The sequence below is a fragment of the Drosophila obscura genome, unplaced genomic scaffold (genome assembly GCF_018151105.1).
Source record: "Drosophila obscura isolate BZ-5 IFL unplaced genomic scaffold, ASM1815110v1 contig_9, whole genome shotgun sequence".
NCBI classification, from domain to species: Eukaryota; Metazoa; Arthropoda; class Insecta; order Diptera; family Drosophilidae; genus Drosophila; species Drosophila obscura.
Window position 1 is genome coordinate 3,950,655 of NW_024542883.1, and position 23,509 is coordinate 3,974,163.

General features: G+C 40.9%; 2 protein-coding genes and 1 long non-coding RNA gene across 3 annotated transcripts; 2 read left to right on the forward strand and 1 right to left on the reverse strand.

Annotated features, from left to right (window-relative positions):
• Window positions 1–246: 246 nt before the first annotated feature.
• Window positions 247–7,920, reverse strand: LOC111078009 (actin-related protein 2/3 complex subunit 2). The gene is made up of 9 exons (XM_022372537.2): window positions 7,856–7,920; window positions 7,364–7,450; window positions 4,301–4,394; window positions 4,134–4,233; window positions 3,875–4,061; window positions 3,599–3,819; window positions 699–790; window positions 530–639; window positions 247–468 (listed from the first exon to the last, which is right to left on the reverse strand). Exons 2-9 carry the CDS (start codon window positions 7,435–7,437, stop codon window positions 441–443), a joined length of 906 nt encoding a protein of 301 aa, XP_022228229.1. The 5' UTR covers window positions 7,438–7,450; window positions 7,856–7,920; the 3' UTR covers window positions 247–440.
• LOC121405304 lies at window positions 3,332–5,910 on the forward strand. Its single transcript, XR_005968513.1, has 3 exons — window positions 3,332–3,421; window positions 4,953–5,011; window positions 5,162–5,910. It is a non-coding gene; the product is annotated as an uncharacterized LOC121405304 (long non-coding RNA).
• A 1,120-nt stretch (window positions 7,921–9,040) lies between the features above and the next one.
• LOC111078011 lies at window positions 9,041–10,561 on the forward strand. The gene is made up of 2 exons (XM_022372539.2): window positions 9,041–9,600; window positions 9,656–10,561. The coding sequence occupies exons 1-2, from the start codon at window positions 9,066–9,068 to the stop codon at window positions 10,456–10,458; spliced, it is 1,338 nt and encodes a 445-aa protein (XP_022228231.2). The 5' UTR covers window positions 9,041–9,065; the 3' UTR covers window positions 10,459–10,561.
• The last annotated feature ends 12,948 nt before the right edge of the window (window positions 10,562–23,509 follow it).

Genomic DNA, 23,509 nt, shown 5'->3' on the forward strand with positions numbered 1-23,509 from the left:
CACAATTGCGACTATATAACAAGTTGTTGGCATACCGCACCGCACTCGTTGGATCTATTATGACATGATATTTTTCATTGCGTTTTCCACTTAAGTAGTTCATTTATTAGTTTAAAATGTTGCTTCTCTGCTGAAGCGCCGACTCGGCTAATGACTGTAACAAATTTGCTGAGGCTGACATTGACTCGACACAAAACACTCACAAGTTTATCAATTATTTACGCATAACTATTAATTCTTTGTTCATTATGTTGCTGAGCTTACACTTAGCCTTAACTTTCAGTTTCCAATACTTTCTTTTCTCTACTATTTGTCTTTCCTGTTCTGCAGGGGTTTCTATTGCTTTGCCTAAGCATCGCGTATGTTCACTTTTTGCATGTGAATAGACAATTTTTTTTTTATATTTATGTATATAAAAACAACTAAACATACTGCACGCATCATTCCATGCGTTTGAATGTTCTCCCCCTGTAAAAGAAACGCTGAAATTAGTACAGCTGCAGCAGACCTAGGCCCTGTCGTCACTTACGTTATAGTTTTCTTCTCCGTATTCTTGGGTTCAGGCCTTGCACGATTTAGCACCTTGAGGAAGTCCGAGGTTTTTGCACGCATGCGGGAATGAATGTAGGCCTTTGAACACTGTTAAAAATAGCACGGTTAATGCCTGGTAAATTCTAGCCAAGTCAGATCATACGCACCTTGATGTGGTAATGCAAATAATCTCGGAACATATGTATTAGATTGATGGTATTGTCCCTAGTTTCTTTGTTGGTATGCCGAGGGAAAAGTACTGTAAAAGTAGAAAAAAAAGTGTAATGGTGGATTATTCGGTATTCCATTCGACCTTAAATCTATTCAAGGACCATTTGACAAACAATGAAGGATTATTCAGGATGCCGTTCGTCTATCGTTTTATTATCGGAGTATTTGAGACACAAATCTGAAGGTTGGTTCATAAATATGCCACTTTGACTCTAGGAATACGATACAGTATAACAGTCAAAGGTCTATTGTACGCGAACACAAGTCGTCTGCTATAATATGATGGATTATTCAGGATGCCGTTCGTCTAACGTGTTATTATCGGAGTACTTGAGACACAAATCTGAAGGTTTGTTCATAAATATGCCACTTTGACTCCAGGAATACGATATAGTATAACAGTCAAAGGTCTATTGTACACGAACACAAGTCGTCTGTTATAATATGAAGGATTATTCAGGATGCCGTTCGTCTAACGTGTTATTATCGGAGTATTTGAGACACAAATCTGAAGGTTGGTTCATAAATATGCCACTTTGACTCCTCGAAAACAATACAGTAGAACAGTCAAAGGTCTAGTGTACACGAACACAAGTCGTCTGCTATAATATGAAGGATTATTCAGGATGCCGTTCGTCTATCGTGTTATTATCGGAGTATTTGAGACACAAATCTGAAGGTTGGTTCATAAATATGCCACTTTGACTCCAGGAATACGATACAGTATAACAGTCAAAGGTCTATTGTACACGAACACAAGTCGTCTGCTATAATATGAAGGATTATTCAGGATGCCGTTCGTCTAACGTGTTATTATCGGAGTATTTGAGACACAAATCTGAAGGTTGGTTCATAAATATGCCACTTTGACTCCAGGAATACGATACAGTATAAAAGTCAAAGGTCTATTGTACACGAACACAAGTCGTCTGCTATAATATGAAGGATTATTCAGGATGCCGTTCGTCTAACGTGTTATTATCGGAGTATTTGAGACACAAATCTGAAGGTTGGTTCATAAATATGCCACTTTGACTCCAGGAATACGATACAGTATAACAGTCAAAGGTCTATTGTACACGAACACAAGTCGTCTGCTATAATATGAAGGATTATTCAGGATGCCGTTCGTCTATCGTGTTATTATCGGAGTATTTGAGACACAAATCTAAAGGTTTGTTCATAAATATGCCACTTTGACTCCAGGAATACGATACAGTATAACAGTCAAAGGTCTATTGTACACGAACACAAGTCGTCTGCTATAATATGAAGGATTATTCAGGATGCCGTTCGTCTAACGTGTTATTATCGGAGTATTTGAGACACAAATCTGAAGGTTGGTTCATAAATATGCCACTTTGACTCCTCGAAAACGATACAGTAGAACAGTCAAAGGTCTATTGTACACGAACACAAGTCGTCTGCTATAATATGAAGGATTATTCAGGATGCCGTTCGTCTATCGTGTTATTATCGGAGTATTTGAGACACAAATCTGAAGGTTTGTTCATAAATATGCCACTTTGACTCCTCGAAAACGATACAGTATAACAGTCAAAGGTCTATTGTACACGAACACAAGTCGTCTGCTATAATATGAAGGATTATTCAGGATGCCGTTCGTCTATCGTGTTATTATCGGAGTATTTGAGACACAAATCTAAAGGTTTGTTCATAAATATGCCACTTTGACTCCAGGAATACGATACAGTATAACAGTCAAAGGTCTATTGTACACGAACACAAGTCGTCTGCTATAATATGAAGGATTATTCAGGATGCCGTTCGTCTATCGTGTTATTATCGGAGTATTTGAGACACAAATCTAAAGGTTTGTTCATAAATATGCCACTTTGACTCCAGGAATACGATACAGTATAACAGTCAAAGGTCTATTGTACACGAACACAAGTCGTCTGCTATAATATGAAGGATTATTCAGGATGCCGTTCGTCTATCGTGTTATTATCGGAGTATTTGAGACACAAATCTGAAGGTTTGTTCATAAATATGCCACTTTGACTCCAGGAATACGATACAGTAGAACAGTCAAAGGTCTAGTGTACACGAACACAAGTCGTCTGCTATAATATGAAGGATTATTCAGGATGCCGTTCGTCTATCGTGTTATTATCGGAGTATTTGAGACACAAATCTGAAGGTTTGTTCATAAATATGCCACTTTGACTCCTCGAAAACGATACAGTAGAACAGTCAAAGGTCTAGTGTACACGAACACAAGTCGTCTGCTATAATGCAGAGGATTATTCAGGATGCCGTTCGTCTATCGTGTTATTATCGGAGTATTTGAGACACAAATCTAAAGGTTTGTTCATAAATATGCCACTTTGACTCCAGGAATACGATACAGTATAACAGTCAAAGGTCTAGTGTACACGAACACAAGTCGTCTGCTATAATATGAAGCATTATTCAGGATGCCGTTCGTCTATCGTGTTATTATCGGAGTATTTGAGACACAAATCTGAAGGTTGGTTCATAAATATGCCACTTTGACTCCAGGAATACGATACAGTATAACAGTCAAAGGTCTTTTGTACACGAACACAAGTCGTCTGCTATAATATGAAGGATTATTCAGGATGCCGTTCGTCTATCGTGTTATTATCGGAGTATTTGAGACACAAATCTGAAGGTTTGTTCATAAATATGCCACTTTGACTCCACAAGTTGATTTTAAAAAGAAAATATATAAATGAATTTTTTGGTACATATAATAATATTAATTCTACAAAATGGGGTTGCGAGCGACAGAAATACAAGAAACCAAAAAAAACTGCTACAAATGATGGGCCGCATGAGCTCAACCTACCAAATGTGACATAGCCAATGTTGTCGCCCACTCTGGCATCCGTGTTGGCCAATTCCAGAGGCGGTTCTCGGTGCGTGAAGAGCACTTGCGGGGCTGTGTGAGAAGCACGACGCCCTTCTCTCAATTCCTGCATAAATACTTTGCCAATTATAACGTCGTCCTCATCACGGAAGATAGTGCTGAAAACAACGGTGACACGATCTGGCTTGGCTTCCACGTACCTATTAACAAAATGTAGTTGGTCAACCTTTTCTTTGGGCTTCGAATCGTTCTTACAAAGTCTCATCGTTGCGGTAGTTAATTACGGCACGCTTTTGTCCTTCTTCTCCTTGCTCCTGGAAGTCGAAATACTTTTCAAAGACAGAGGCAAAACAGTTGCGCTTCAGCAGTCCAATTCTCTTTGCAATTTGCTCCCAGTCCTCGGGGATTTCCTCGAGATTTATAAGTACAGAAACATTGTAGCCTACAAAACGCAAACCAATTAATTTCATAGAATAGATAGATAAAAAACTACAGCTCAGTGTCGTGCACAAACCTTCTTCTGTGTCAGTTAGCAGACTGCCATATTCACGCTTCAGCAGCTCGTCGGCCCCATGCTCTTGCAGCTGTTTGTAGAACTTTAACGATATGCTGATCTGTTTTAGCGGATGAAAACAGCGATGAGTAAAGTTTTCTCTGAACCAAATGCGCAGGAATACTTACCCTCACTTTGGTTTTATCATTATTCACATTCGAAATGTGATAGAGTACGCCATCGAAGTCTGCTATTCGTATGTCTATCGATTCTGGCTTTAGTCTGCAGGAAGAATTTCAAAGATAACATTCAGTTCGATTACTATTAAGTATTAGTCATTGCTACCACACACCGGAGTACCTTATCAGCAAAAACAATATATACAATATACATGCATACATATGTATATAAATAGTTTTCCTTTAATTTGTATTTGTTTGAAATTTAATAATACAGAATGTAGGATACATTTCACATTTTTTTACGGAGAAATTCACACACACATTAGGAACAACATCTAAGGAATGTCACATTATAGCTCCGACTTAACGAGGATTTAAGACACTAATTTAAAGTTTTGTTCACAAATATGAAACGATCCAAAGGTCTATTGTACACGAACACAAGTCGTCTGCCATATTATGAAATATTATTCAGGATGCCGTTCGTCTATCGTCTATTCATAAATATTCCACTTTGACTCCTCGAAAACGATACAGTATAACAGTCAAAGGTCTATTGTACACGAACACAAGTCGTCTGTTATAATATGAAGGATTATTCAGGATGCCGTTCGTCTATCGTGTTATTATCGGTAGTATTTGAGACACAAATCTGAAGGTTTGTTCATAAATATGCCACTTTGACTCCAGGACTACGATACAGTATAACAGTCAAAGGTCTATTGTACACGAACACTATGAAGGATTATTCAGGATGCCGTTCGTCTATCGTGTTATTATCGGTAGTATTTGAGACACAAATCTGAAGGTTTGTTCATAAATATGCCACTTTGACTCCAGGACTACGATACAGTATAACAGTCAAAGGTCTATTGTACACAAACACAAGTCGTCTGCTATAATATGAAGGATTATTCAGGATGCCGTTCGTCTATCGTGTTATTATCGGAGTATTTGAGACACAAATCTGAAGGTTGGTTCTTAAATATGCCACTTTGACTCCAGGACTACGATACAGTATAACAGTCAAAGGTCTAGTGTACACGAACACAAGTCGTCTGCTATAATATGAAGGATTATTCAGGATGCCGTTCGTCTATCGTGTTATTATCGGAGTATTTGAGACACAAATCTGAAGGTTGGTTCTTAAATATGCCACTTTGACTCCAGGAATACGATACAGTATAACAGTCAAAGGTCTATTGTACACGAACACAAGTCGTCTGTTATAATATGAAGGATTATTCAGGATGCCGTTCGTCTATCGTGTTATTATCGGAGTATTTGAGACACAAATCTGAAGGTTTGTTCATAAATATGCCACTTTGACTCCAGGAATACGATACAGTATAACAGTCAAAGGTCTATTGTACACAAACACAAGTCGTCTGCTATAATATGAAGGATTATTCAGGATGCCGTTCGTCTATCGTGTTATTATCGGAGTATTTGAGACACAAATCTGAAGGTTGGTTCTTAAATATGCCACTTTGACTCCAGGACTACGATACAGTATAACAGTCAAAGGTCTAGTGTACACGAACACAAGTCGTCTGCTATAATATGAAGGATTATTCAGGATGCCGTTCGTCTATCGTATTATTATCGGAGTATTTGAGACACAAATCTGAAGGTTTGCTCTTAAATATGCCACTTTGACTCCAGGACTACGATACAGTATAACAGTCAAAGGTCTAGTGTACACGAACACAAGTCGTCTGCTATAATATGAAGGATTATTCAGGATGCCGTTCGTCTATCGTGTTATTATCGGAGTATTTGAGACACAAATCTGAAGGTTTGCTCTTAAATATGCCACTTTGGCTCCAGGAATACGATACAGTATAACAGTCAAAGGTCTAGTGTACACGAACACAAGTCGTCTGCTATAATATGAAGGATTATTCAGGATGCCGTTCGTCTATCGTGTTATTATCGGAGTATTTGAGACACAAATCTGAAGGTTTGTTCATAAATATGCCACTTTGACTCCAGGAATACGATACAGTATAACAGTCAAAGGTCTATTGTACACAAACACAAGTCGTCTGCTATAATATGAAGGATTATTCAGGATGCCGTTCGTCTATCGTGTTATTATCGGGAGTATTTGAGACACAAATCTGAAGGTTTGTTCATAAATACTCCTCTAAAACGATACAGTCAAAAATCTATTGTCTATTATTTAGGATGGCGTTAGTCTATCGTGTTATTATCAAAGGTTTTAAGAAAAAAATCGGAAGGTGTTTCTTCAAACAAGACACACGACTGTAGAATAACTGTATATTTAAGGGCGATTGTAAACGTTATCCGATCAATAAATAGATAATCTTATTTAGAGAACCGTCTGCCTCACCCCGCAAGTCCGGTGTCGTAGAACAATTCCGCCGCTATTACACTACTAAGTCCCGGCCGATGCCTGGTTTCTGTCTAAATCAGCGTTGGGTACACCCTTGCTCCCAATTCATTTACTGTTCTCGGACTAGAACACAAGCCATCTGTTATGCTGTTAGCATCTATGTAGTAGATGCAGTGGTTCGCCTTGAATGATACTAGAGATTACTGCTGGACGGACTATTTGGTACGCGGATCTAAGGAGCCCTGATGAGCTTTACCACGTTTGACGGGCTTAACCACTATTGGGAACATGCTTTTATTGGGGTTCCAACGAGATTCGTTTCATTTTTTATGCGAGCAGCGATGAGTCAGGTCCAGCGGGGTCAAGGCATGGCCGCATATGATGCACAAATGATGCGATAAATGAGCTGTAATGAACTAACAAATGCGTTGGACGGGTGGGGAGGGGGATCGGGCAGTGGCACGTAAATACGTTGGATTGTACATGTAGAGGAGAGAGCTTGCTTGACGAGTGGATGAGTGTTCCAGCGCTCGTGCTACACCCGAATTTTTACTTAAGGGAGAAAGAGAATACGTACGGCCTGATAAAGAAATCGGAGCTGATAACACGCGAAAGGGAGCTCAGGAGGAGAAGAAGCACACGCATAGATAAACCAAAATGGTGGAGCAATAAGGTCACATTACTGCGTTACAGTTATGTGGAACACTCACCCAGCCTGGGCGTTGCGGTATTTGACCAGGAGTGTCTCCTCTATAATCCGATTATTGATTTCCAGCAAGATCATGATGAGCGGTGGCCTATAGATGATATTTTTGCAGAATTAGGTTGCTCAAATGCAAGGCGATGACAAATTGTATGGCGTCGACTTCTTTCGCTGCTCACCGAGCTGCGATTGCGGTGGTTCTTCGTGCGGTAACTGTTTCTTTCTCTGCCAGTGGCGCTGTGTGTGGGGAGCTGCTCCAACTCACCAACACAGGCACATTCAGCGTGAGAGCAGTGTGTGTGTGTGCGTAGCGTATTTAATGAATCAACAACAAAAAATGGGCGCTGATGTCGGCTTTTTTGGTCGTCTCACTCACACACACGCACACTACAAAATTCCAACACACACACACAATCGCAGCACTCTGACTATCGCAGAATTGTTTAGCTCTTTTTCTTTTTCACCCGTGAAAATGGTTGAAGAGTTCAACACAATTTACTTTATTTAAAGAATGGGTTCTGAGCGTTAATTCCTTTTAATTTAAGACAAAACGTGGGAGTAATGTCTTGTCTTGAAGGTGATATTTAGTGTGACTAACCCTCAAAAATATACCGAAATATACCTACTCATCAATGTGACCACTAACCATACAGTATATAGATGTGCCAGTTCATACAACCGAAAGTGGTGCAGCTGATGTTTTCAGCCCACGTTCCCAGGATCTTCGGCTCTGTGAATGGCTGAGCATTCGGGTCTGGGAGCTGGGCCGTTCGGCATGTATGACGTCACACGGAGCCGAAAGCAAGCAGAGCATTGCAAGTGTTGTGTACGTGTACACATCCAAAATAAACTTTTTATCATAGAATAATTTTTATTTGCCGAAACCGTTTTGAGTTTGGTTTTTGAGATTTCAGGTTACGTAAACGTGTGTGTGCCATGTATTCACACATACTGTGCTTGTGTGTGGGCTCTACAATGTTTGGCAGCTTGAATTGGTTTTTCGTTTTGTTTTGAGGGCTGATGTGATGTAGCAACGTGTGCTGACCTGCCGCAATATAACTGAGGAATGGGCAGAGTGGGTGGGGGTGGGAAATAAATACAATATATAAAAATAAAAGATGATAACTATTTTATTTATCTGAAATTGCACACTTACATATACATATACCTATTTTAGACATGTACATACATACATATATACTAAAATAAATTTGTATGTGCATAAAAATTGTGCAAATGCCGTCGGCTTTCGACTTCGTTGCTGCCGTAATATCAACTTTGTCAAAAAAATGCCGGGAATTGGTATATATGTATGTATATGTTAATTTTTTACCTAAAAGAGGTTCGAATAGAAGAGGATTGGATAGGAGACGTTCGAATAGGCTAGGATTGGATAGCCGTCGCAGGCTGTTTCCATTGATTAGACTAGTATAAGTCATACATGCCGAAAAGCCCAGCTCCCGACCCGAATGTCTCAGCCTCCCGAGCCGAAGCGCCTGGGAGCTGGGACAGAAAACTCGGCTGCGCCCCTTTCGTTGTATGAACTGGCACATCTATATACTGTATGGTTAGTGATGTGACCGATAGCGCCGATAGCGATTAAAATACCATTCTAAGTATATTTTGCAATACTTCGGTATATTTCTGAGGGTCAGACGGTATGTTTTTCTCGCGGTCACTGCCCAACACTAAGTAGTATAACACAGCAAATGGATGAAACCGAGCTAATCAAATTAATAAAGAACTGCCCAATCCTGTACGATAAGGATAGTGCACGCTGCGCGAAGAATGCAGCGCTGAAAGACGCAGCATGGAAGTCCATATCCCAGAAGATTGGTGCCTCAGAAAGAGCCTGCATCACACGATGGAAGAGCATCAGGGACCGCTTCGGAAAGGAGTTCCGTCGCTTACGTACGTCGCCAGAAGTGCCTACGTACTGGGACATGTTTCCGCACCTACTGTTTCTCAAGGACCACTATAAGCAGGGCCAGGTCAGGCATGAGAGTCTGGAGGGGATTAAATTTGAACCCAAAGTGAGGAAAAAACGCAACATATTGTATACCGAACATGAGAAAAATCCTAAAGACGAGGAGGAAGATTGCAAAGGTGATATGCTAAGCGAGCTGATAGAGCTGGTCAGAATTCATCCCGTTCTGTATGACAAGGACCAGATACGCATTTCCAAGAACCTGTCTGCTAAGAATGAGGCTTGGCGGGAAATCTCGGAACGCTTGAATGTGTCGGGTAAGTGGCTGGACGCGTGTACATGTGAATGGATACTAACATAGCCCACTTATAGAGGTGATCTGCTTCAACCGTTGGAAGAAGTTGCGCGAACGATTCGCGCGAGAGTACCGAAACCAGCAAATTAATCACTCGATGCCCATTACCTGGAAGTATTTCGATGAGATGCTTTTCTTGGGCAGGCATTTTCGTAAGGGAGTTCCCCTGGTCATAGACAACATCAAGAAGCGAGGACGCCCACCTAAGGCGAGGAATCAGACCGGCAGTCCCGTCAAGCAGCCGACTAGCGTCAGCATTGTAAATGGGCAGCAGATATGGGGCGCCGATTATCCCTATAGCACGGATAATGACGAGCAGGAGAACGATCTGGAGCTGAGATACGATGAACCAGAAGAGATTGAGTTCGCACCAGAACCGGAGCACACAACCGCCTACGATTTCATTCTCACCGAGACAGCTCCCTCTCAGCAGCTGGCGCCGGGTGTGAGCGTCGAGCTCTTGCCATGCAACGAGAGCTTCGACCTGGCCAGGGAGAGTGCTGCTGTGCAGGACGTGGCCGTTGTCACAGAGGTTGACACTCCCGCCCCCACACCTGACAAACTCCTCGACCATGTTATAGCCAACATGGAGACTGTCCTTCAGCAGTCACGGGAGCTCCAGACGCAGCTTCAACACGAGCAGCACCATCCCCCCGCTATTAGGAGCCTGTTGGACAAGGCTCAGATGCTGCTGGACGGCCTCAGTCCGGAACAACGGTCGAGTGCAGTGCGACAGATAGGACAGTTCGTTCATCAGTGCCAGATCAAGGCACTGGAAGGGGAGGTGATCGAGGATCTCACTCACTTATCAAGTGTTTAATTGTTAAGAAGGGTTCGGAAGGGGTTAGTTTTAAGATATAATGATAACATTTGCCAAACACAACACTTTTGAGCCAATGTAAAATATAATGAATGCATATGATTTTCCGATTTATTTTTGGAACTTTGAGTTTTGTTATCGAATACCAGCTGTTGCGTCGATATCCGCCAGAGGGCGCTCAAACTTTCAAAAAAGGCGTTACGCACAGAAAACAACAGCACCCACGCACCCATGAACATTTATTGCAATTAATAACGCACACACGCACAGTATGCACTACAAAAATGCTTAAACAAATCGGTGGGCATGCAGTTAGACGCGAATGATTTTAATTCGCTTAGTTTCCACGCTCGATTCGCACGCTGCAGTTGTTGGCTGGTCTGCGCTCCTCTTGTGCGTCAAAGAGCCGCCAAAACATTAAGAATTATTGAAATAATAAACGGGCCAGACCAACACCCGCACAAAAGCGCTTTTTAAGTGTCTGTAAATGATTTTTGTTGTTCCCCTCCCCGTCGTGGTTCTTGGTTGTTTGTATAAATAAACGAGCCGGGAATCGTTTGAAGTTATAATATTTAAGATTCGTAGAGAACGCCGGAATTTGCATGGTGTTAATGGAATGCGATGAATCGGTTGATACATATATACATGAAAAACGTGCGCCATTGTTGTGACACCTGCTGGAACTTCCCTCTTCGTCTCCCATTATTTATCAGTCTACGTTTTTTTGTGGGTGTTTCCACATGCTTGTGTCTGTCAGTGCTGCGATTAGTTCAATCATCGGAGGCGAGGAAGAAAGCGGTTCCTGATAGTTTCTTCCCGATGCTGCTGTCTCTTTCTAAGTGAAAATTTGGTAAGTACACGAGGAGACCATCAATCTACCTTATGGTTTTATAGAATTTTAAAGAATTGAAAAAGAAAGTTTTAAAATTGAGCAGCTGAATTGAGTGAGCAGATTTTCGTGACTTCGTGAACATGTTCTAAGATAGTGAAAATAAAAAAATGGTTATACGTAATTATTTATATTCGTGGAACCAACAGCGGCTTTAAATCTTTACAAATATATGATATTATATATAGATATTTTTACAATAGTTATGCTGTTTTGGCATTGTCTCTGAGCATATCGGGGCAGATATTAATTCAGTTGCATACTTGTATCCCTTTTGATGAGAGCTTTAGAGCTCAAATGTAAATGTCATTGAAACATTTAAAGTTCAGCAGACCTTTGACCTGAAACCCGATCCATTTCCGCGCCGCTCAACTCCTCCCTTTCTATGGCTGAATCATTTATAGAGCTGCCACTTTGTCGCATCATTGGAGGAGGTCAAACCATCAATCACCATGGTCGTGGCAACGGCGGAAACGTGCGGCAGGATTCCCCTCCTGCTGCCCATCCTACAGCATGGTGGGGCACGGTACTCCTTGGTCTATTTTCCACTTGCAGTGGCAATTGTGTATGAAGAAAATTTGTATAATTGCCAATTGCCACAGATTTACTCGATTGCAGAGACGCGAGAGACGATGCACCAAATAATATTCAGCATACGTCGTGTGTGCCAAATTAATTGTAAAGCATTGCCGCAGCGGTGCCAACACACACACATTCGGATGCATGCTCGACGGCTCTCACACACACAAGTGCAACATACTCGTATGTACGTACATATCTATTTATATATAAATATATTTAGAGGCAAGATTCGCATAACAATAAATCCAAACAACATTTTGTTCGCCGCTTTGCGTTTTGAGGAGCGATTCGAGTTGCCTGTAAATTTGTGTATGTGAGAGTTAGAGTGTTAGTATGTCTGCATTGTTTTTTTTGGCATATGTACATATGCATGCATGCCGTCGTGTACATCTCGTACATACAATATATCTTTGTGTCTTTGCCATTGACAGTGCGGCTGTGTGTGTGCATCGAGGGCTGAAAAGTCATCTGAATTTTGAATGAGCCTCTCATCTGATTAGGGAATTTGGGTTCAACCATTCATGAATAAAGACACTCATGCTGAATGGGGGAACAATGCACCTAGTAGTTATTTATTATGCTAAATGATAAACAAATTCATAGAAGGAATTAATTATTTAAGAATGAACTCCATGAACATGATATTCACAGAGTAAGATCCACCGCTCCTCCTCTCTTTGTGGGTATCAAAAGTCGAAATATAGCCAGCCTAAACACGGATGTGGAGGAAACTAATTCCAATAATTTAAATGAATGTTTAAGCTTAACTAAGTTTAAGAAAAGCCTTCGTAATAATTTGAAAGCTTGGGTTGCCCACTGTGATCCTTTGTACCAATCATTTGATATTATGGGAGGATTGATTTGTGGCGTCGAATTCAACCTCTTTACTGCAGAAGAACTTTATTTGCAGCCCTCGGTGGTGTTACGTTCACATAACACATTGCACATACAACGTTATGGGCAAACACTTTTTCACTTTTTCGCTTTTCACCGCACTTTCCTGTCCTCTCTCCAGCACTCCTTCTCTGATTGCTTACTTGTGTGCGTGCCCATATTCCTTTCCGATAGGCTCTGGTGCCAGACTGCACTGCAGCAGCATTTTTTTATGGCCAGTGCAGTTCTTGTACCTCGAACGTTGCGACATGTTCTGCATGTCCAAACAACAACGCCTCAAACACTGTTGCAAACAATTTGCAATAAAATTGAATGCAGAACAGGCCACACAGCAAGGGGCAGCAACAGCAAGGGGCAGCAGGGGCAGCAGGGGGCAGCAACAGCAATGGCCAAAAGTCAATCATGCAGCCCGGAGAGTAGGCCACTAAGTGGGTCTCTACCCCTCAGAGCACGTGTGGGCCCCGAATTCGTCTTCTTTTCGCTCAACCTTTGGCTAGAGCTTTGAACTTTGGCGCCATCTCGCTGACCGACGCAGTCGGGCGCATAAATTTCTCTTTGAAGGGGGACTGCAGTTCAAAAGACTCGCTTGGAAAAAGTTCAGATCAAACTTTCGTCTTACACGTCTTACGTTCCTTCTCTCTCTCTCTTATCGTTTCGTTTCGTTTATTTTCTTTTCGTTTTTTTCGGTGCTCCTTCCCTTTCCCCTTTTGGCAGCAATGACCTACAAAAGCATTTTAAATTTACGACTTGAAGGCGAATCTGCCTCGAAATGAATGAAGACAAAGTGCAGGAGCGGCCAAGGAGTCAGGGGTCCGATGTCTGAGGAGTGGCAGGCACCAGTGATGCCTAGAAATAGAATCGAAAGGAATATGAATTCGAATGGATTGTTGCGGGAAAGTCTTGGAGACCAGCAAAACCTTTTGTGGAACCTTTTGAATCCAATTCTTTTTTGTTGCTCTATTTAATAATGAATAATAATGATACTAGTTGCCAAATTATAGAATATCATGGAACTGACATTACTGGGAAAACAAGTGACATGTTTGGATAATTTTTGCATGGTTTTTGGCCTCACGCTGCCTCACGAACGGGTGACTCATTTTGACACGAGCATGGAAAAACAGCCGCAAGCAAATGCCATTGGCGAGGCAATAATAGCCAAGCTGACAGCACTGTTGGGATTCCCCTGGCCCGACAGCTGCTTGGTTGTCTCATGGCCCAGGCCCGTGCTGGCGTGGAAATTTGCGCCGCGTGTGTCAAGCTGCTTAATTGCACTTGTGTGCAATTACATTTAAGTAACTAAAAGGAGTGCACTTGGCTGACAATTAGCCACAGACACACACAAACATGCAGCAGGGGCGGGGCAGGGTCCATCCTAATTGGATCTAGCAGCGGCAACAGTTCAGTTCAAACTGAGAATCATAATCATCAGCCTCATCAGGCCTCGGCATGCGAGTTGTGCTGGCAACAAAAGGTACGACAAAATAAACATGCGAAACTACACCAACTCATACGAATATGTATGCACGTACATACATACATATATGTATGTATATGCATTGGTAAGCATGTATCTCAAGCAGGAGGTCCCATATTATGTAGTTTTTTTCGATGTGGCTGCATGAGTTTTACGATTTGCTATTACTTTGCTATTTTGGAAATGGATTTTCTCTTTCGCTGTCGCTGTCGCTGCGTCTGTGTCTTTGTCTGACTGTGCTGCCCCTGCCCACTCTCCCTCCGTGCCACATATTTTCCATGAAAAGTCGGCATCTGCTGCCAGTCCTATGGTCCATTGTCTGAGCACGCTTGGCATCGTTTCAAGAACAAGAAATCGAACGCCTCTGCTCATTACTCATACGCAGCGTGTACACCAGCAACGCGGTAGGAGAACAAAAACAAACTTTAAATATAAATTATGCCTAAATTTAACTCAGTTACTTATTATATTTATTCAAGTTTATCGATTCTCCCTGTTACAAAGTAATGCGACAACTTTCTTTAATTCTAGACATGGTGTTAATTTGGATTCAATCTTCCTGGATCCAAACCACTTTTTGGCTAAGTGGCTTCTAGGACATATGGTGGCAGCTTTTCTCGAGGAGTCTATTGCAAACAATTTTAAAGGTAGGAATCGTTTTCAATAGTTTAGAATCTTACGTCTGGTAAAGAACAAAAAACACCCACGAAGCCACGTTAGGGGTGAATCCCAAACACTTTGTGATTACTAGCTGATCGGTCTGGGAATTTAAGCTTCATGAGCACCAAATCATACGCAATTACCATAACGCCATGAAACTTTGTGATTCCCCCTGCTATCATCATTTTATTCACACAACCAGAAACCCAAATATGTATGTATACATTTTAGAAATACATAAATTACATAACTCAGAATATGTCTCACCCCGCACACATTATAAAAGAAATTTCAAAATAGTCCCCGAAATATTCAATTGAAGGCAGCCATTTAGGCGTTGCGTTAAATCCATTGGAAAATATACACAAACACGGAATACGCGTATTCCCTATTTTCCGTATTTGATTGTAGGGCGGAAAATGAAAAAGTTAATTATGCGCAAAGTGAAACCAAATGTTTTGGCTCAAACGACTTTTCGGTCGAGTGTCGAGAGCAAATTGAATGTAAACTGAGAAAAATGAAATACGATGAGCACTTGTGGTCTCAGGGGGAGCACGGAGGCCATTTAATGGCCAACTGTCCATTTAATGGCCAACTGTCCATTTGCCACACAGAAAACAGAACACAGAATAGAGACTACATAAATCTATATCTAGATGCTGTCTGACTGATATAAAATATATAACAAAGCAGTTCAAGTGCTCTGACAAAGGCGCTAAAAGCAAATGGATAACAAGGGAAATATATGAAAAAAAAAAAAAAAATTAATTAAATTCATGCAGACAATAAAAAAAGCCAACAAAAATGATGTACAATGTTTATTACGAAACTTTCTCGGAGACGCGATGGCCAGCGAACCTGACATGCTTCGACTTATTATGTTTAAATCTCAGGGGAGAGATTCACCGATTCCAGAATATGTAAGGATATGCCAGAGAATGTTAGAATACTCTCCAAGAATCCCAAGCTATAACTGAGGAATTTATGTATTATCTGAGATTCAGAATTTAATTTCTCAGCCAATGTTGCATTTTTCCTTTAAGTCCCTTCAGTCTTACAGAACAAAATACAGTGGCTTATAACAGACTAAGACAATGGGTTACTATTACGAACCTTGACGAAGACGTGAGCTGCGTCACAGTTTATTTCGTTAAGGTTTATTACTACATAATGGTATTATTACTAAAGACAAAAGAGTACGCATGAGCGTCATATAATGATAGTTTTTTTATTTTCATCGTTAGCCCGTACATAAAAAAAGGGTTAAGGGGTATATTGTATTTGTGGTAAAAGCGGATGAGTGCAACGCAGATAAGGAAACGTTTCCGACCCCATAAAGTATATATATTCTTGATCAGCATCAATAGCCGAGTTGATATAGCCATGTCCGTCTGTCCGCTGTCCGTATTGATGAGCGCCTAGATCTCAAAAACTATAAAAGCTAGAGCAACGAAATTTTGTTTCCAGATTCATGTGATATCAAACTGCTACAAGTGTATTACAAAATTTCGCCCCGTCCCTCTTCCGCCCCCACAAAGGACGAAAATCTGTGGCAGCCATAATTTTTTTAAATTTTCCATAAATCATAAGGCCAAAAATGTATATACTGACTGAGTACGGGTATAAGTAGAGTCGCGTTCTCAGAAGCGACTCACACGTTCCTTCTCGTTTTTGGTTATAAATAAACAAATTTTATATTCGCTTATGAGCCATACAATGAGCACATTACGTTACCCTCTGTACTGAAACAGCACATGCATATATATTAACCAAAGTGTAACTTGAAAACTGGCACAAACTATTTTTTATACCCGTACTCAAAAAAGAGTTAAGGGGTATATTAGATTTGGGTAAAAGTGGATGTGTGTAACGCTTAGAAGGAAACATTTCCGACCCCATAAAGTATATATATTCTTGATCAGTATCAATAGCCGAGTCGATAGATTCATGTCTGTCTGTCTGTCCGTCCGTCCTTGTTTGTCGGCTGGATCTCAGAGACTATAAGAGCTAGGGCAACCAAATTTGGCTTCCGCCCCCACAAAAGACGAAAATCTGTGGCAGGCACATTTTTAAAGATACTATAAAACTGAAGCTCAAAAATGTATATGCTGACTGAGTACGGGTATAAGTAGAGTCGCGTCCCCAGAAGCGACTCTCACCTTCCTTCTCGTTTTTCTGTGTCATATTGTAAAAGTCCATTTTTAATACCCGGTAATCGAAGAGTTTAGTTTTCTAGTGGAAGTGAATTGATGAACTGAATCAAATTTGTTTTCAAAATTTTGGCACACCTCCTTCCGTCCCCACAAAAGATGAAAATCTGTGGTATTCACAATTTTGAAGATACGAGAAAGCCGAAAAGAAAGAGATAGAGAGAAAAGAGATATAACGGAATAAAACCCAATAGCGGAAAAATGGAAACTATAAAGTATGGTAAAATTATAGTTTAAAAATACGTATGTCATTAGGAGGAAACGAGGTGCAAGAAATCCTCGATTTCTCTATAGAGAGACCTCTATCCCGTCTCTTATGACAAGTGGGAGATGAGCACGGTGAGAGCTGACTGAGTACCGGCATAAAAGTAGAGCCGCGGCCCTTGCCAAAGCCAGGATTCTTTCAACTTTTATATATTTTTCCAGGATTTTGTTTTTGTCCTTATTTGTCCTTAAAAAGTGTTTGAATGAAAAGGGAAGCCTTCAAAAGTTCCTTTTGGCACTCGGCATATGCGACGTGGTCAAGGCGAAGATTATTATTGAATATTTTATATCGAAATGGGCCAACTCACCAACACACACACACAAACTCTCGTTGTGACTCTATCTGTGCGATGATATACAGATACTCGTATGTACGTACTTATCTGAATAACCGAGCTGCAATAGTTTATGGAACAAACATTTTCAATGGGGCGCCCAGCGCCAACAAAAAATGAGTCGAGTGCTAGCCGCATCCGAGCACTTCACAAAGAGGAAGCAAAGGCAGTGGAATAGGGGGATAGGTGCAGGGGACGAGCAGATACAGGGACTGCAGCCAAAACGGTACTTGAAAAACGGTGCGAGAATTTGATGCCAATTTTTCGGGCATCGAAATTATGGCCACGTTGGGTACAAGTGCCCCTGGCTCACTAATTTGATGCAGTAGTCGCGTGTAGCACTCAGCTTTAACAACCATGTATTTCGGATTTACATTTGCATGGATGCTATGAGAGGACAGAGGGTTTTGGAGCATTTCTGATTTGTGGAACAACCCAATATAAGCCTTATTTAAGAGTTAAGTTATTAGATAACATTATTCTTTAAACAGTGGCATGAAATAAGATGTGACACATTTCATTATCCATGCAATTATTCTTTAAACAAAGCTTACATACTATATGTACATATGTACGGTGTTTATCTTCGTTTTCCGGCTTAGATAATTTCAAATATTGTTTATCCATGGAAGGGAATGAAGCTTTTAAAGGTTTTTCATTTTGTTTATTCGGGCATCTATGTTTAGCGACTGCTCACGGCTAATTTCCCTCGTGATATTATTCGCTGAACACACAACAAAAGTCGACCAGCTCCCCATGAACCCTCTCCCCTGGCAGGCTGACAAATTCGCAGGTGAGCAATCGGGAACTTTTACTTTGAGGAGCATACAATATGCGCCACTAATTTTCAAGTAATTAAAATGCCTTCAAATTACTGCAATCTAAACCCAAACACAAAGACAAACAATCTGCGCTATGTTTGTTGGCTAAAAAAAATAAATTGAGAAGCGACCCCGCATACGGGTATGTCTCGGACTTTCGGTGTCGTGGTCGTGTCACTTGCGTCATGCACTGCACATTGTGGGCACGGTTTGTGCCAAGTTTTCAAATATAAATGAAAGATACATACAATATGCATGTGCACGTGGGGGAGAGGGGAGTACGGCCTGATTGGCCATACAGAGGAAGGCGGCAGCAATTAATGCCGAATAAAATGTAATTATACTGGCCGTTTAAAAATAACCGATTTAATATAATTCAAAATCAGATTCAAAGCTAATTGAAAAGTGGCAGGCCCAAGGGGAAGCCCAGCATCCGTGGGCGTGGCGTTAAAGGGAGGTGTCTGTCGGGACCGAGTTGGGATAATCAGCTACTTACTTGTGCGATGTGTTCCCAAGCATTTGGCAGTAATTGCACGAAATTATATTTTATAATGAGAGCACATTCGCCATCTGTCGAATCAGTTATCATTAATCCATCGAAGGGTTTCTAAAAATGTTTTTAATCCAGGTCATACTACAACAACGAATCAAGTGTGCTTTGATATGTGGTAACAATCTCAAAGATTTCTCGAGGCTTCAATGGTTTTACACTTGGTCGTCTGACCCAATAAATTTGTTGATTTTTTGCCTTGATGATAGCCACCAAAACAATGGACACCATAGCAATTCACATTGAGAGTTTTACCAAAATGAATTTAAAGAAAAACTAGACAGAAATTAATGAAAAATTTAACAAAAATATGCACAGATGTAAATATTCATGTCAAATGCAGTTTTAATCATTTTTCATATAATTCAATACGAGTTTAACATGAATGATCACATTATTACTCGTGTTGGATATTTTTACATATTTTATTTAATCAACTGGAGTCGATCTTGTCTATTAGACCATTACGTTTTGTAAGTGGTCGATCGGTAGATAATAAATATTTATGTAGGAGTCTAACAAAAACGGATTTTGCGTGGATATAAAAGTACGAGTATTATTTTATTAATTTTCAACAGCTGGACTGAAGCGTGAGAATACTTTAAGACTACGAATTGGGAATCCCGAATCTCTCCTTCAAGAATTTCCTTCTGCTGCTATCATTAAAACTAAAAGGTTTTGGGATGCGCTGCAAGAGTTTTCTTCTGTACAACTCCCTTGGCAGCTATTCAGTTGGCTAAGCTTGACTATAGCTATCCCGTTGTGTGTTAATTACCAAGGATGCCCGTATATCTACCTGCCTTATCCCCCCCACTTGCAACCTATTCAAGCAAACATCCAAGGAACCCAGCCACAACACAGCAGGCGGAAGTGCATCTGCGAGGACGACAACGAAAACATTTCATGGCACATTATTTTTATTAATAATTATTTCACATGCGGACCAGACGGGACAGATAGACAGCATCGTTTGTGCATCAATTTTACATGAGCAGTCTGCCCGCCCTGATCCCTCCGTCCTGCGCTGGGGCCGGTCTTCGGGTCGGTCCATGTCCGGACACTGCCAACGACCAACGACCAACGACCAACGTCCAACGAGTTGACGCAAATCGAAAATGCCAAATGTTCGCTCGGTTTGTTGCTCCTCCCCGACTTGCGGTATCATTATTTCACTTTTCCGTTGCCATTCCCGTTGCTGCTGTCTTTTATCTGGTTTTGCTGTTTGCCTGTCAACGGCCACAGAGACAACAGCAACAATATCAGAAAAGCCGCATACTGGGAGCGTATAATTTGTGTCCCCTTGGTATGATTTTTGGCTCTGGGTATTCGGCGTTTCGTTTTTGCACCCGCTACACGTTGTTGCCAAGGGTATACAAGAACTGTATTGGAGTAGGTGGAGGTATACCAGTAAAAATAGTATCCCAAAATAATATCCCATCCAATAGGGTATATCCGATGGTATATCGATAGCTATCAACAGCTATTAAGAGCTGTGTTCCATGCTCAGTCCCCGAAACCTGACATGAGACTTCTAGGATTATTACGAAAAAATGTACAGGTAACTAATGTGACAATACAAAAATAAAAAAAAATAAAAGCAGCGAACAAAACATATTCATTATTTATAAATGAATCATCGTGGCGGGTATCCTATAGTCGGAACACTCGATTATAGACATCTTACTTGCTTCTATTTATTCTGGTTGGGTTCTCGGGTTCGTTCGCTCTATTTTAATAAGCCTTCAGGTGCAGCGGCAAATGAGCCATGAATTATTTGCCTCTCACATAAATAATTGTAATTTCGGGTTTCTTTTCGTTTAAAAATAAACCCAAGTTTTTGGCTCGAACTATGTGGTGAAAAATCAAGCATCAGCAGCCCTTGAACGCTTATGTAAGTGGACCTTGGAAAGGTTAAAAGTGCCTGGGATTGGTACTAGATGTTAGGTAAAGCCTCTGAAAAGGAGTAAAGAAAATGTTTTGCTTTGGGCTCTTTTGCAAAGCTCAGTGTTTTTTGGGATGAGCAACCTCCCAGTGTGTATTCTAATGGAGTTAATCCGAGACCCTTATCACCAATCCTGTTATTCGCGTTTCCCCCTCTATTCTCGTTCATATGTATATTCCTACTTTGCATCATCCTCATCAGCATCGTAACATCTTCGTTCCCTTAAACCGCCAATGGCTGAGATAAATCATGGAAAACCAATTCCCTATTTCGTGGAATGGTAAGAGGACTCTCAGCTTTAAGCCCAGCGCCGAAGCCACTCCGAATCCTGCCAAAGAATTAGGGTAATCGCTGCTCGGGGTATCACTATGGCCCCTCCCGTGCCCACCTCCATCTTCCCAGTGACCTGACAGAATGTCTGACAGTTCTAACCCGATTCTGTGTGCTCTGATTTGGACGACCTTATCGACTAAAAGTTTGTCCTTCCTTCCCTTCGGTTGACATTTTCAGCAGGAATATTTTTGTTTTGTTCTTTCCGTTTCAGCTGCTGGCAGACCTGAAGAAAAAACCACAGAAAATGCAGAGCAAGGGAACTGGCTGAGGCGGCTTCTTATACACGCAGAGAAAACTTAGTTGGGCAAAGAGTGTGAAAGGTGTTTTAATCTCCCTCCTCTCTCTGGGTAACTCGAGGTAAACCGTGTGTCATCTCAACCTCATCTTACCCTAACTATGTATTATCCCTTTTTACTCAGTTACATCTAAGCAACATGCGATTGGATACCATCCTTGGTGTTCAGTTTTCAATCAAATATCATCCGTCGGCGTCTATTTAATTTCTTCCCTATATTTTCTTTCAGTGTCGATTCAATTTTATCAGTCGTTAGGCCAACGCTTTCGCTTTTTTAGGTTCTTCTCTTTGAACATTTTTGTTGGTGCTTTTGCTTTTGTTTTGTAGTAAAAAGTAACAGAAATCTGACAACATTTTTCTGCGTTTTGTGTTTTGTTTTCAGAAGCGTTGAATAAAAAGAAAATAAATAAAAATAAGACACACTCACATACACAGCCATACACAGATACATACGAATACATATGTACTTGCGTATTAATATAAATAAAGAAAAGACAAAAGTAAAAGAGCCGCAGCGACGCAACCGCTCCGTCCTCCCTCTCCAGAATAGATTTCCAGTTCTCTGTCCCACCCTTACCCCCATTCACTTTTCCCGCCTGTTTGTCTGGCCAGTCTTCTGCGCTGCTCTGGCTCTCTGTCGGCGTTGGTGCTCTGGCCTTTATTGTTTTCTGTTTTCCACGACCACCAGCCTCTCCACACCCGTCTGGCTACCTTCTTTTTTATGAATGAATCTGAATTTCGCCAGCGGCATTCGATAAAAGGAAAAAAGAAAAGCAAACATAAAAATCAAAAACAAATAGAAAAGCAACAACAGCCCCAAGAAGAAGACAGAAATGAAGACGCGTGAAATGTGAAAATGGAAAATCATTTATACGCAAAAAACACAACGAGAGTGAAAGAGAGAGCGAGTCCGGGTGACCGAGAAAAAGAAACATTAACACGTCAAATCGCCCGCGCGACTTGACGCCCCCAACCCTCCCACCAGTGGTGTCCTTTCTCATAGTTTTCGTCTAGCAACCTTTTCCAAATGGCAGGACAGGAGTTTCCCAGAGAGGGAAATAAGAGTTGGAAGTGGCAAGAGGAGAAACATTATACCACCTATGACAACAGTTTCCAACTTCTAAACCACAAAATATGTCTAAGGGAACTAACAGCTTTTCGGGGACAGCATCTGGTATGCCTCTTGACATTTAATTGATTGTTTAAAAACTTAATCTTATCTCGTACATAGCTTGGTACATGAAGTGTTCGATACATTATATGACTTCTATCTCCTCTCATTATCTGTAACTGTCTGTAACGGGGAGTAGCTTTTTTTTAACGCTAAGACACAGTTGCTAGTTATATTAAGTTTTTCTATATTGCTGATCGCAGATGGCCGTTACCTTGTTTGTAAGTAGGCTATAGTTTCCTAGAGGTAGTGCATAGGGTTTGAAGAGAAAATGATTACAACTCAACTTAGTTCACTCAACTCACGATTGGTGGTACTTCGAGCCAGATTCATTATTGATGTGGTGAATGGAAGTCACATCCACACTACATATATTTCTGATGACCTTTTTACGAGTACTCCCACACTAAACATGGTTAAATATATGGTTGAACTCTTTCCAAATTATTATTCAGAGTTCTTTGCACTAACTACTATCTATGTACATATGTATGTATATATACTCATACTACTTCTAACTAGTTCGAAGTTGAGGTTCGAGGTTCGAGGTTGAGAACGAACGTGTTCGAACGTATTTTTCGGCAGAGAAGCTTTTTTCGCTCAATTTCAATTTCAGTCGTTGCTCATA

Excerpts from the sequence above, each read along its gene's own strand:
- LOC111078009 (XM_022372537.2), bottom strand. The coding sequence starts at position 7,437 with ATGATCTTGCTGGAAATCAATAATCGGATTATAGAGGAGACACTCCTG. Across the intron at positions 4,234-4,300 it reads ATGATAAAACCAAAGTGAGG|ATCAGCATATCGTTAAAGTT; the intron begins GTAAGTATTCCT and ends CCGCTAAAACAG. Across the intron at positions 469-529 it reads ACGGAGAAGAAAACTATAAC|GGGGAGAACATTCAAACGCA; the intron begins GTAAGTGACGAC and ends TTTCTTTTACAG.
- LOC111078011 (XM_022372539.2), top strand. The coding sequence starts at position 9,066 with ATGGATGAAACCGAGCTAATCAAATTAATAAAGAACTGCCCAATCCTG. Across the intron at positions 9,601-9,655 it reads GGAACGCTTGAATGTGTCGG|AGGTGATCTGCTTCAACCGT; the intron begins GTAAGTGGCTGG and ends GCCCACTTATAG.